At 46.5% G+C, this 12,869-nt stretch overlaps 1 protein-coding gene across 6 annotated transcripts in view; it reads left to right on the forward strand.

The window, feature by feature from the left end:
- Window positions 1-12,488, forward strand: part of LOC131702799 (neuron navigator 1-like) — a 107,071-nt gene extending 94,583 nt beyond the window's left edge. For all 6 annotated transcript variants that reach the window (XM_059005106.1, XM_059005109.1, XM_059005105.1 and 3 more), the window contains 13 exons: window positions 43-227; window positions 501-663; window positions 960-1,167; window positions 1,573-1,673; window positions 1,852-1,947; window positions 2,099-2,267; window positions 2,756-2,991; window positions 3,777-3,931; window positions 4,053-4,124; window positions 4,316-4,512; window positions 4,911-5,029; window positions 5,715-5,912; window positions 6,038-12,488. In XM_059005106.1, the coding sequence (XP_058861089.1) occupies window positions 43-227; window positions 501-663; window positions 960-1,167; window positions 1,573-1,673; window positions 1,852-1,947; window positions 2,099-2,267; window positions 2,756-2,991; window positions 3,777-3,931; window positions 4,053-4,124; window positions 4,316-4,512; window positions 4,911-5,029; window positions 5,715-5,912; window positions 6,038-6,133 (1,995 nt within the window). In that variant the 3' untranslated portion in view covers window positions 6,134-12,488. The remainder of the gene's footprint in view (window positions 1-42; window positions 228-500; window positions 664-959; window positions 1,168-1,572; window positions 1,674-1,851; window positions 1,948-2,098; window positions 2,268-2,755; window positions 2,992-3,776; window positions 3,932-4,052; window positions 4,125-4,315; window positions 4,513-4,910; window positions 5,030-5,714; window positions 5,913-6,037) is intronic.
- The last annotated feature ends 381 nt before the right edge of the window (window positions 12,489-12,869 follow it).

Consider the following 12,869-nt stretch of genomic DNA (forward strand, 5'->3'; position numbering starts at 1 on the left):
CCTCTCCTCTTACAGTGATGTAACTCTGACCTTGTGTTCCAGCTGAGAAGCTCCTTCAACAAGGCGTTCAGCATCAAGAAGGGTCCCAAGTCCGCCTCTTCGTATTCGGACATTGAGGAGATCGCTACCCCTGACTCGTCCGCACCCTCCTCCCCGAAGCTCTCCCACGAGGGGGGAGACAACCCCCCGCTGTCCCTGAAGTCCTCCACCTCCACCTCCTCCTCTGTGTAAGTTTGAGGGAGGCTGATGGGTATGGAACTCCTGCCGGCTGCTCTGAAGCAGCCACTCGCTTCAGATCACCTGGTAGCGTCATCACAAGAATGATACTTAAAGGAGAACCGCTAGCCTACCATTCAAACACAGTGTGGAATGAGTCCGGTGAATTCCCAGTACCCTTTCTTTTCTTTTAGTGAGGGCCTGTGTTGTACATTTTAAACATCCCAGCAGTCCCCTCCTGGTGGTACGTTGGCTCACGGGCGTCTGTCTCTGTCTGTCCACAGGATCTTTGAAGGAAACGAGGAGCCCGAGTTGGAGGACAAGGGGGTATCGGAGCTGCGCTCGGAATTGTGGCAGAAGGAGATGAAGCTGACGGACATTCGACTGGAGGCACTGAACTCCGCCCACCAGCTGGAGCAGCTGAGAGAGGCGATGAACAGCATGCAGGTACGACAGCGAGGAGCAGAGAGCAGCGGCTGTGATACACCCAGGGGTCACTGTGCCTGACAGAGCAGAGAGAGGGTTCATTGTACTGGATTGAACAGCATGCAGGTACGACAGTGAGCAGAGAGCAGTGGCTGTGATAGACAGGTTTCACTGTGCGTGATTGAGCAGAGAGCTAGTAAGAAAACGATTTAGTTTTTCCCATTCTGTTCCCTAACAGTATAATGGGATTACTGTAAATGCTTTAAGTGGCCAGGTAGAAGCCCCATTGACCCTCTCTGTCTGTTCTGTTCCCACAGATGACTGTAGAGAGTCTCAAGGCTGAGAACGACCAGCTGAAGACAGGAACAGGACCGAACACAAGCCCCGCCCCCAGCCCCGCCCCTCCCTCCTCAATGTCCCAACCACAGGGCTTGAGCTCCCTGCTGAGTGCGTCGCCACGGCAATCCATGGCCCTGTCCCTCACGCAGTCCTTCACCCTGAGCCTCAACGAGTGCACGGACACAGGTGAGAACGATGGCCGCTAAAGCTTTAATCCAGCACTTACCAGCACATGTTGCTTTTGTTTCAGTGTTCTATGCATTGGCTAAATGGTGTATAGAGGGTTCATGAAAAGCAGGACTATAAAATCCTAACCCATTTCCTGCAACGTAGACAAAGCTCCCGTTTTTGAGGCAAAATGCATTCGTTCAGCATTCAGGTTGTTCTCCTGCTGTGCTGCTCTCTCTCTCTTGCTCCCTCTGTCTCTCTCCCTCTCTCGCTCCTTCTGTCTCTCTCCCTCTGTCTCGCTCTCTCACTCCCCCTGTCTCCCTCTCTCTCCCTCCCCCTGTCTCTCTCTCTCTCTCTCTGTCTTACTCCCTCCTCGCTCCCTCTCCCTCTCTCCCTCTCTCTCACTCTCTGTGTTTTTCTCAGATTTGTCTCCCATGGATGTGATGAGCATTTCCTCTCATAAAGAAGATAACAGTCGTCTTCGTATCCTTGTCCGTGTTTCTGACCAGGACGTTTTCAATGACGTGAGTGTCCTTTCTATTGGATTCGAATCATCTTTTTGTTACTGCTTGAGGCTCACACATGTAGGAACCTATTTCTTTCTCTAGTTCCAGGTCACTGTTTGTTTTCATTTTAAAGTACATGCTTTCTGTTGGGTCTGTAAAATATAGTGAATGATTGTTTTGTCCTTCCATTGTCTAGGATATCAAACAGCAGGATTTCTTCATCGGTTCGGTCAAGGTCAATGCTAAAACAGAGTGGGACACGCTGGATGCTGCTGTCTGCCAGACCTTCAAGGTAACTTGCCATTGCTCTCTCCCTGCTTTCTAATTCAGGGAATTTGAAACCACTTAGTGTCTACATTATGCAGAAGCTTCTGAGCCAATAAGGACTTTGAGCATCCGTTGTGATACGATCTACTCTGACGTGTCTCCCTGCTTTCCATTAGGATTACATTGCAAAGGTAGACCCTGCCTCCAGCCTGGGCCTGTCCCCGGACTCCATCTACTGCTACAGCATCAGCCAGGGCAGGAGGGTGCTGGGGGCAGAGTCCCCCGAGCTTGTGCCGTCCCGGTACATGGGCAGAGGCACCAGCTGCATCGCCGTCACGCTGAAAGGTCAGTGCTCGTAACGAAGACGCGGATTTTGTACTCGGAACAGCTTTTTGGGGTATAGTTTCCCCGCATAGAGCCGTTCCATGACAATGTAATGTTTTTTTCCTTACTGGAAAGGCTTTAGATGATCAAGCTTCAGCGTATTCAGGTGCCACGGAAACTCTTGGGCTTGTCATACACCTGGCTTCTCGACTCGTGTCCTTCATCCAGTCTCCTTTTCAAGGTGCCTGTGCTCAGAAGCAGGACGTTTTCTTTTTATAAACGGCCCATTTTTCTTCGTCTCTGCCCAGGCATTTTGTCATCCTGAGATTACTCTGCAGCAACAGAACTAGCTGACTTTCCTTTTAATTTTAACCCCCCCCCCCCCCCCCCACCCCTGTGAAAGTGGTCTAGTTTTCAGCCTGAGAAACTTTGACAGCAGTTCCTGAAGGACTCATCATGAGGTGGACTACTTTGTGAAAGTGATGGTGCGTCTCTGCCGCCCCCTGCAGGTCTGAAGGAGAAGTGCGTGGACAGCCTAGTGTTCGAGACCCTCATTCCCAAGCCCATGATGCAACACTACATCAGTCTGCTCCTGAAGCACCGCCGGCTCATCCTGTCCGGCCCCAGCGGCACGGGCAAGACCTACCTCACCTGCAGGCTGGCAGAGTACCTGGTGGAGCGCTCCGGGCGCGCGGGCACAGAGGACATCGCCATCACCTACAACATGCACGAGCGGTCGTGCAAGGCAAGGAGAGCTGCAGGGCACACTGCTGTGTTAGAATGGAAAAGCGCTCTGTGTGCTTTAAACAGAGCTTCAGCATGGCTGTCTGTGTGTGTGAGAGATTGCACTGCAGCAAGGAACGCTCTCTGTGTGCTTTAAACAGAGCTTCAGCATGGCTGGCTGTGTGTGTGTGAGATTGCACTGCAGCAAGGAACGCTCTCTGTGTGCTTTAAACAGAGCTTCAGCATGGCTGTCTGTGTGTGTGTGTGAGATTGCACTGCAGCAAGGAAAGCTCTCTGTGTGCTTTAAACAGAGCTTCAGCATGGCTGCTGTGTGTGTGTGAGATTGCACTGCAGCAAGGAACGCTCTCTGTGTGCTTTAAACAGAGCTTCAGCATGGCTGTCTGTGTGTGTGTGAGATTGCACTGCAGCAAGGAACGCTCTCTGTGTGCTTTAAACAGAGCTTCTGCATGGCTGTCTGTGTGTGAGATTGCTTGCGTTTCTAACAAACTACTTAGTGAACGGCTTGTTGGGTTGATATTTTAGTCCTGATGGACTACTGAAATATGTTGGGCTATTTTGTTAAAAGCGTAAAGGAGATGTATTTATACCAGCATACCAAAATCACATTTATTTATTTGGTTGACTACATGTAGCTACGAGTAGCTTATGGCCACTTATCACATTACACAAGGAATAAATCGTAACGCGCCTACTTGAAAATGTCAGCTTTTTCATTTTATTTCATTCTCTCTCTCTCTCTCTCTCTCCTCTCTCTCTCTCACATTTTTTATCCTTTGTCTTCTTCAGGACCTGCAGCTGTTCCTCTCTAATCTGGCCAATCAGATTGATCGAGAGACCAGCTCTGGGGAGGTCCCATTGGTTATCATCCTTGATGACCTCAGCGATTCGGGGTCCATCAGCGAGCTGGTTAACGGAGCGCTGACCTGCAAATATCACAAATGGTGAGGAAAAAACAAACCCAACATGACCGATTGCATGAACCTGGCTTGGGTGTAAAGCTTTGTGACAGAGCGGTGTAAAGACATGCTAAAAAGCTGCTAACCTCTTTCCTGGTCCCTTTAGCCCCTACATCATTGGAACAACTAACCAGCCGGTGAAAATGACACCCAACCACGGCCTGCACCTCAGCTTCAGGTATGTGCCAGTCCTTCTACATCGAGAGACTGGACGTTATTTCAGTGCGCTGTCCAGGTCTGTGTGCACTACGTTGACATCACTGCCAGTATGGCATGAAGTTCATTTCGAGGGGAGAACAACAGACTACCTGAAAGGATCGCAATCAAGCAATCCAGTTTAACTGACCAGTGCTCTGCTCTGCTCTCTAGGATGGTGACCTTTTCCAACAACGTGGAGCCTGCCAACGGGTTCCTGGTGCGCTACCTGCACCGCAAGCTGATGGAAACGGAGAGCGACTGCAGTGCCAACGACGAGGACCTGCTGCGGGTGCTGGACTGGGTGCCCAAGCTGTGGTACCATCTGCACACCTTCCTGGAGAAGCACAGCACCTCCGACTTCCTGATCGGTAAGGGTGCTCTCCGTGCCAGCGATGGCAGCCGTTCCCCTGGTTTAAACATCTTGTTAGACAGCAACATCTTGTGGCCAGTTTGTTCAAATATTTGGAATGATCTTTTCATTGAGCTCAGTTGAATTGACTTGCCACGGCTGAAAGCAGTGCCTTCTCTATAGTACAGAAACAACTTGTGTGTGCGTGCGTGTGTGTGTGTGTGTGTCTGTCTGTGCGTGTGTCTGTCTGTGCGTGTGCATGTGTCTGCGTGCGTGCATGTGTGCGTGTGTGTCTGCGTGTGCGGGAGGGGTCCTGTCTGCTCTGTAGCTGTCTCCTGTTCCTGTGCTTTTGGAGTACAGTTCAGTTTCTGCTAGCCCTTCTTTAACATGTGTTTTGTTCGTATTGTTTTGTTTCAGGCCCTTGCTTCTTCTTGTCATGCCCGGTGACAGTGGAAGAATTCCGCTGCTGGTTCATTGAGCTCTGGAATCACTCCATCATCCCCTACCTGCAGGAGGGGGCAAAGGATGGCATCAAGGTACGCCACTGTGTGCCAGTCCTACTTTACAACATACCCACCTTGTTAATCTCTCAGCCAGTCACAACACCGGATATTGGAACATGCAAGTGCATCTTATTCGGGCGTCTCGTGCGCGGTAGACATGGGCGACGGCATTAACGGTGTATTGTGTTCGTTTATTAAAATAATGAAAGCATGATTTTATAATGGTAGGTACAGCTGACCCTGCCTCTTATGGTTTTGCGCTTTGGTTCAGCTACTCTTTGCACACCCAAAGGACTCACAAAGACACTCTCTTACCTGCCTTATAAATGACGTGGCCTATTAAACATGCCTGGTTAATCTGCCCCTCTCTCTCTCTCTCTCTCTCTCTCTCTCTCTCGCTCTTCCCCACTTCCCCCCTCTCTCGCTGTCTCACTCTCTCCCCCCTCTCTCTTTCTCTGTGTGTCTCTCACTCTCTCTCTCTCTCTCTCTCTCTCTCTCTCTCTCTCTCTCTCTCTCTCTCCCCCTCCCCCTCTCTCTCTCTCTCTCTCTCTCTCTCTGTCCCCCTCTCTCTCTCTCTCTGTGTCCCCCTCCCCCCCCTCTCTCTCTCTCTCCCCCCCCCCCTCTCTCTCTCTCTCTCTCTCTCTCTCTCTCTCTCGCTCTCTCTCTCTCGCTCTCTCGCTCGCTCTCCCCCCCCCTCTCTCTCCTCCCCCCCCTCCAGGTGCACGGTCAGAAGGCGGTGTGGGAGGACCCTGTGGAGTGGGTAAGGGGGACCCTGCCCTGGCCCTCTGCTCAGCAGGACCAGGCCAAACTGTTCCACCTGCCACCGCCGAGCGTGGGGCCGACTGGGGCGGGGCAGCCCAGTGAGGAACGGGCCATGAAGGAGACCACGCCCAGCACCCTGGACTCCGACCCCCTGGTCAGTGCACACTGCAGGGTGAAATGCATCACCGTTTCACAAGGGCTTTCGTATGGATGTGTTACATATGGCTTGTTCGTGGGTGTCATTCACGATCAGTAACCTCATTCTTGGTTCGTTTTCAGATGGCCATGCTGTTGAAGCTACAGGAAGCAGCCAATTACATTGAATCTCCAGACAGGGAATCAGTCCTGGACCCCAGCCTCCAATCAACACATTGAAAAACCACAAGGATGCGAAAGACTTGCAGCTCCGATGGCTCGTGCTGTTAACAGTTTTTTTCCGCGGTTTGACGTCAGCAGTGGGCCTGCTGGCTACAGAAATGTCTCTGTCTGTGTTTTAGTAACACAGATGGTAGGTACAGAGTCTGCGCTGTAACTCCCAGAACCACAATATGACGGTTTAAAATAATCCACCTGGAAATTAATGGAAAAAAAGAACTGAAATGTACCTGTGTGTATCTTTTTCATTTTTTTTGTTATTTAATCTACGCATGGCAATCGTTTCAACTGGATTAAAGACAAAATGTTTATATAAATCTGAATCTGAAAAAAAAAAAAACACCTTCAACAAACAGTGGGGAGCTACTGCTGTTCCACCGCTGCCCTTTCAAACAAACAGGTGCTCATTGGAGGATATACAGTATTCTCACACCTCATTGGTCCTCACAGCTTGTGGGCGGAAATTAAAAGCACAGCCATGAAATCCACTGAAAAAAAAAGCACATATTTTTAAAGCATTAAATAGCATAGGAGAAGCTCAGAACAGTCTCAACAGTTCTACTACTGGTACGGTAGCTTTCTTTTGGGTCCTAGATTTTGCCTGTTCTGTTTTAAGGTTTAGGATGACTGTGCTTTTCAATTACTAGAACGCAGAACCATGGTCCGTTCGTAGCTTGTATTTAATATTTAAGGGCAGAACCATCTCAATAGCGCTGGGGCCCAGTGGGCAGATCACAATGAATTTGTAATTGTTCTGCTGCATAGCCATTGCCTTGTGCGGCCGTATCAGTAGCTGTTCATATATTTGAAGGGCCGGTTGAATCTACGCAAGCTGATGAACTCCCCTGGTTCAGGGTTCACAAAGACAAGCTGTGAAGACTCAAACACATATGCAATTTTCAATTACAACGCAGGTTTTTGAAAATCAAGAATGGCTGGTGCTTCTATAACGCCTTAATAAATCATCGTGTAGTTTTAGTTCTAAGAATGAACAACAAAGACGAATCCATGAAGGTTGCTTCATGTAGTATCTACAGAAACGCATGCAGTTCTGCATATGAAAGAGTGGAGAAGACGGTTTAGTAAAAGGGAGTCCACGCACTGTTCTAGAACCTACTGGGTTCTAGATTCTATTGAGCCATTGTGTTGGAACCTTTAGTTTCAGGGTCGCCTTTCATTGTTTGACTTCAGAAACTACACAAGCTGGTAGTGCTTATGAAAAGCGAATAAACGTCCTCCCTCTCCTCAGTTGAAGTGTTGGCTCTCACTAGCTTGATTGCTTTGCGCGAGGCTTGTGTCAGTTTGTTCGTCCTCTATAAGCAGATATAACACCGTCGTGGTAAATGGACACCACTGATGATGCGTTTCCAGCTGCTACTGGGACCACAGTCCGTTTACTTTGTGTGTGTGTCCGTCGCCTGTCTGTGAATTGCACTGCGAGAGAAACGCTCCAGGCAGGTGAAGGAAGTCATTCAGCATGCATTGTACGAGGTGGTGGGACGTCTGGTCAGTGTTTGAGCTTTATGTAGCACCCCTGCTAAAGACTTGATTGTAGACTTCAGATGGGAACGGAGGAGTGCAGCGCCGGTTTGATATCTGTCTTAATTTTCTATGCTGATTGTAATATCATGGCTAACTGAGGACCAGATATCAATAAACCATATATCCTTGCATGTTAACATATATTTAACATATGAACGTACACATCGTATCACGTTCATACACCTGGTTCATATGGGAGAGGCTTTTTAGGGGCTACCGAAGAACAGCCTGTGGCTTGTAAGACTAGAACACATTTGTGAATTAGTCCTTTGTTTGTATCAATACTGGGCAGTCTTTTGTGTGTCTGCCTTGGTTCACAAGAAGGAATTGCAGTACTGTATTGATGCAACAGGTGGCAGTGGACTCCCTCTAATATCTCTCTCTCTCTCTGTTTATCCAGAAGTGATTCTATGTACAGAGTACTGCTTTTAAAGAATTGGATCCACTTGATTGCTGGTAACAGTCACAAGCGATTCTGCAACTTGAACAAACATTGTTATCTCAACTTCCCTTTGTTTCCTACTGTAATATTAGTATGTTCTTAAATCATTGTAGCTGATGTTGTTCTTTTTCAAGGGATCAGTGGATAGGTTTGGAGTCATTTGTCAAGTCCAGGCACCGCACAGGACAGCACAGCTGATTCAAGTGGATCAATCTTTTTAAAATCCTTTCTGCAAATGCCATACATATTGCATCGATGGCAACCACTTTAGAGCGAAGGTGTCTGTTCTGTGTGTACTTAACCAAATACTTGAATTGTATTCTAGCGCAGTGGCTGTAATGTTAGCAGGTTGAGTAATTCAGCTTTACAGGAATGTACGTTTAGTAAGAGTGCAGTGCTCTTTTATATTCCGCCATTCATAGACTAGGCAGCCTTGCAACATCGCCATGATACTGGTGCTATTCAAACCTTAGAATCGTCCTTGCACTCCATTCTGAAAAGGTGTGACCTCATATATTTATTAAAGCTGCATAGGCAGGACTGCCGACCCCTTACCCAGTAATAGTCTATAGAACGGATAATGAAAAACAACTTGCTTACTAATAATAATAATAATAATAATAATAATAAGGTGTATTTATGGCATCTGCCGTCCTTTTCAGCATACGAGATAGTAGTAAAACTCTGCTTTGAAGTCGTCCTGTTGTTGCTCAGTAATAGTGTATTATAGCACGACACCGAAGGGTGCGTATTAAAGTGTGAAGGGCAGGGTTGAAAAATAAAACCCTGTCCATGATGCTTCCATGTAGAAAACCCGTCCTTCACTTTCCATTTAGAAAACCCCGCCCTTCACACTTTCCATTTAGAAAACCCCGCCCTTCACACTTTTCCATTTAGAAAACCCCGCCCTTCACACTTTTCCATTTAGAAAACCCCGTCCTTCACACTTTCCATTTAGAAAACCCCGCCCTTCACACTTTTCCATTTAGAAAACCCCGCCCTTCACACTTTTCCATTTAGAAAACCCTGCCCTTCACACTTTTCCATTTGGAAAACCCCGTCCTTCACACTTTCCATTTGGAAAACCCCGCCCTTCACACTTTTCCATTTGGAAAACCCCGTCCTTCACACTTTTCCATTTAGAAAACCCCGTCCTTCACACTTTTCCATTTAGAAAACCCCGTCCTTCACTTTCCATTTAGAAAACCCTGCCCTTCACACTTTTCCATTTGGAAAACCCCGTCCTTCACACTTTTCCATTTGGAAAACCCCGTCCTTCACACTTTTCCATTTGGAAAACCCCGCCCTTCACACTTTTCCATTTAGAAAACCCCGCCCTTCACACTTTCCATTGAGAAAACCCCGCCCTTCACACGTTCCATTTGGAAAACCCCGCCCTTCACACGTTCCATTTAGAAAACCCCGCCCTTCACACGTTCCATTTGGAAAACCCCGCCCTTCACACGTTCCATTTAGAAAACCCCGCCCTTCACACGTTTGCATGTGGGAAACCCCGCCCTTCACACACTTTAATGTGTCCTTCAGTTTAGTAGCACCCCTCAAATGCACTTATTGGTGGAAAAAAAGACTTAAAGACCTTAGCAGTTGTGGACTTGCCAGTTCCCATCAGTGGATTTTTGAAATCCCAGGAAGAAATTGTCTGTAAATTTAAAACTGCATGTGAACCGTTTGTACAGCTGATATGGGGTGGGGTGGGGTGGGGGGGGGGGAATATGTAACAATAGGAGAAACCTGTCCTGGTATTTTAAATACATTCTTGAGAAAGCTTGACACTGCGATTCATTGCGAGACAGGTTACAGATTCGGCTCTGGAAACGTTGCAGTGTTAACTTTCCTCTCTGTGTCTTTGCAGACCTCTGAAGGGGTAGAGTAACTTCTGATGTGATGTATAAAAATAGTGTTTTCTAGAATCGCTATACAGGAGCTAGGCAAAGCAACTTGAGGTGCAACAAATCTATATTCATACACCTGTATACCTTATCAAGCCTTGAAAAGGTGTATTTAAAATGGTCTGGCTGATCAAAAGAAAATCTTCTTCATCTTCATTACAGCAGCAGCTGGTCAGTGTCCACAATAATCTCACATGATGTCTTCATTCTACTGTGTCATTTTAATTCTTAAGATTTTCTGTTTTTTAAGCAAGGTAGATTTTACTGGTGGCCCCCTAATGTGTAGAATTCAGGGGTTTTGCACAGTTACTGGTTTGGTAATTTTCAAAGTAATGCTTTTTACGAAGTAGAATTTTTTTATTCCTTGGTTGGGGGGGGGGGGGCTTTTTTGGTGCTTTTTTTTTTGCTAGGATAATAATAAATGGTAGTTTGTTGTATAAGTAGAGACGGTCGAGGTGGGTTCCTGGGAGCGGGGTGGGTTCCTGGGAGCGGGGTGGGTTCCTGGGAGCAGGGTGGGTTCCTGGGAGCATTCTGGGGTGGCTGGAGCGCTACTTCTTTGTTTTATTAATTATTTATTTATTTCTAAATTATTTCACAGAGGAAGCTTTCGTACAGCTTCTAAAGCGTGCCCGGAGCCTGGATTAAATCAACATTTATGGCACTGCCATGTAGTTATGGCTGCACTGTGGTTGGTGTAATAACACAAATGCAGAACTCCTGATATCTGAGAAGAGAACCAAAAATATAAGGACCTCCCTGGCAGCAGGGCAGTGTCCTTCAACTCGTCCGAATCCTTCAGTGAAATCAATGGATGATTTTTTCTTGTTTTCTGTAGCTTTTCTAAGAAATAGCAAAACTGATTCCCCCCTGGCTGTGTAACCAGCTGCGTTTCTCAAAGTATATTCAATTTTATAGCTGCCTTATACCTGGGATCTGCTTCCCTACACAGTCACTAAGATGATCTGAACTGGATATTAAATCCAATACAAATGGCTTATGTAAGTGCAGAAAGTTTCAACTACTGCTTCCTGGTAATGCATCACTTCCTGTGCTGCAGGTCATGTACCTGGAAGTGGTGCAGAATAATAATTGGATTGAGACCAGGGAGAAATTAACCTGCATTAATACCCTGTATCATTAAAGCTGCCTGGAATGCCACCCTGAGCATGCAAGCCAGCGAACCCGTGCCGGGCTGTCTGAGGTCTTAACCCTGGCTCTGTGTTAATCTCTTCTGAATGTTGTACCTATTCCTCCCTGTGAGTTTCATGTGCTGTGCTGAAGCGGTTATCCTGTGTAAGGGGACTATGCAGCAACCTTTACTGGCTTGAGTAGCATTCACTCTGGGTGCTTATCTGTGAATGCAGCCATTGAGATCTTCCAATACAGTTCAAGGGAGGTGAAGTGACTCCCTCCCTGATCCGGGGTCATGCATTGCAAGGGGGCTGTCTTGGAACCAAAACTTGTGAATGTGTGTGTGTGTGACAGTCAGAGATGTGCCTGTGCTGGTACAAAGTGAATGAACTAAACGGAGGCTCCTAATGGGTTTGGAATGACTGTAGGGGTAATTGCTGATCATTGGTAGAAAGCAGGGCAGTGAAAAGGCAGTGCGATTGATGCTGTGTTCAGTGTGCACAAACACACTGAAGTCTGCAGTGCTGGCTGGTTAACCCTTCTCTCTTACCTCTTGATTTTTTACTAATATACAGTCAGTAAACTACCTTATTTACTGTCCTGTTTTGTGTTGGTAATGTGTGTGTGTTTCAGTACAGCTCTTTCAGGAACTTTGAACCAAACAGGGTTCAGAGCTTGAAGAGAGCGAATTGGACATTTTTTAAATAGAAATAAAAGTTGAACTTTTACAATGATGTGGGTGTGAGTGAAAATGCATTTGAAGCCTGGGAGAGAACACCCGTGCACCATTCTGCATTATCTCCTTAATGAGGCCAGTACGGGCTGCTGGAGAGTCACACAGGAAATGTCTTAACATTGCAAAGCTAGTTTGTAATTAAAAAAAAAAAAAAAAAAAAAAGTGCAATGATGGTGTGTGATATAAATGACGTGCTGCTTTGATGGACTATATGTTGTGAACGCATGTCACCTTGGCGTGTTTGCTAATCCCTTCGTAGGCCCTGGTTGTCATTCTTTTTTCTATGATTTATTTGTTTTTTTTAAAACTGAAGTTTGCTTTTCCTAAGCGACCCTTTATAAAACTTGCTTTCGATTTTGTACAGCGCATTCTAATTGTAAAGAGTGTAAATAGTAACCGCATCGGCGACAACAATCATTAAAGATAACAAATAATAATTTAAAAAAGCTGTCTGTGGAGTTTCAAAGACTAACCTCTTTTTAATAAGTTAGTGCTGAGGGGCTCTGAGCATTAAGGCATGTTTCTGAAAACACAACAAACCCCATCTGTCTGCCATTGTTTCATTGTTTCAATAAAGTCATGCCATATATTGTATAGTGCGACTCTTTATTCTTCCATGCTGTACTGTTTTGATTTTAAATGTGATTTACCTGCTCCATACAGTGTGATTAGGGCAAGTCAAAAAACCTTGTATAATCACTATCGGGTATTTAAAAGACACGTTCTGATTTGTCTTATTTTGGTGAATGCCGGAAGCTTTTCTTTTAAAACATTACAAAAAAATTAACCATCGACGAGAAACAAGACGAACGCTGGCGGCTGAACAAACTTCTGCTGCGATGTGAATCACTCCGCCCATGAGCGCGCATGACTGAAGAAACAGCCAATCGGTATTAACGTGCTGGTCTAAACTGTGGCAGTATCTTTGACTCGCTATGTGGGTGTATTGACTCCCTTATTAACAGCATTTTCCCT

The sequence above is a fragment of the Acipenser ruthenus genome, chromosome 30, assembly GCF_902713425.1.
Source record: "Acipenser ruthenus chromosome 30, fAciRut3.2 maternal haplotype, whole genome shotgun sequence".
NCBI classification, from domain to species: Eukaryota; Metazoa; Chordata; class Actinopteri; order Acipenseriformes; family Acipenseridae; genus Acipenser; species Acipenser ruthenus.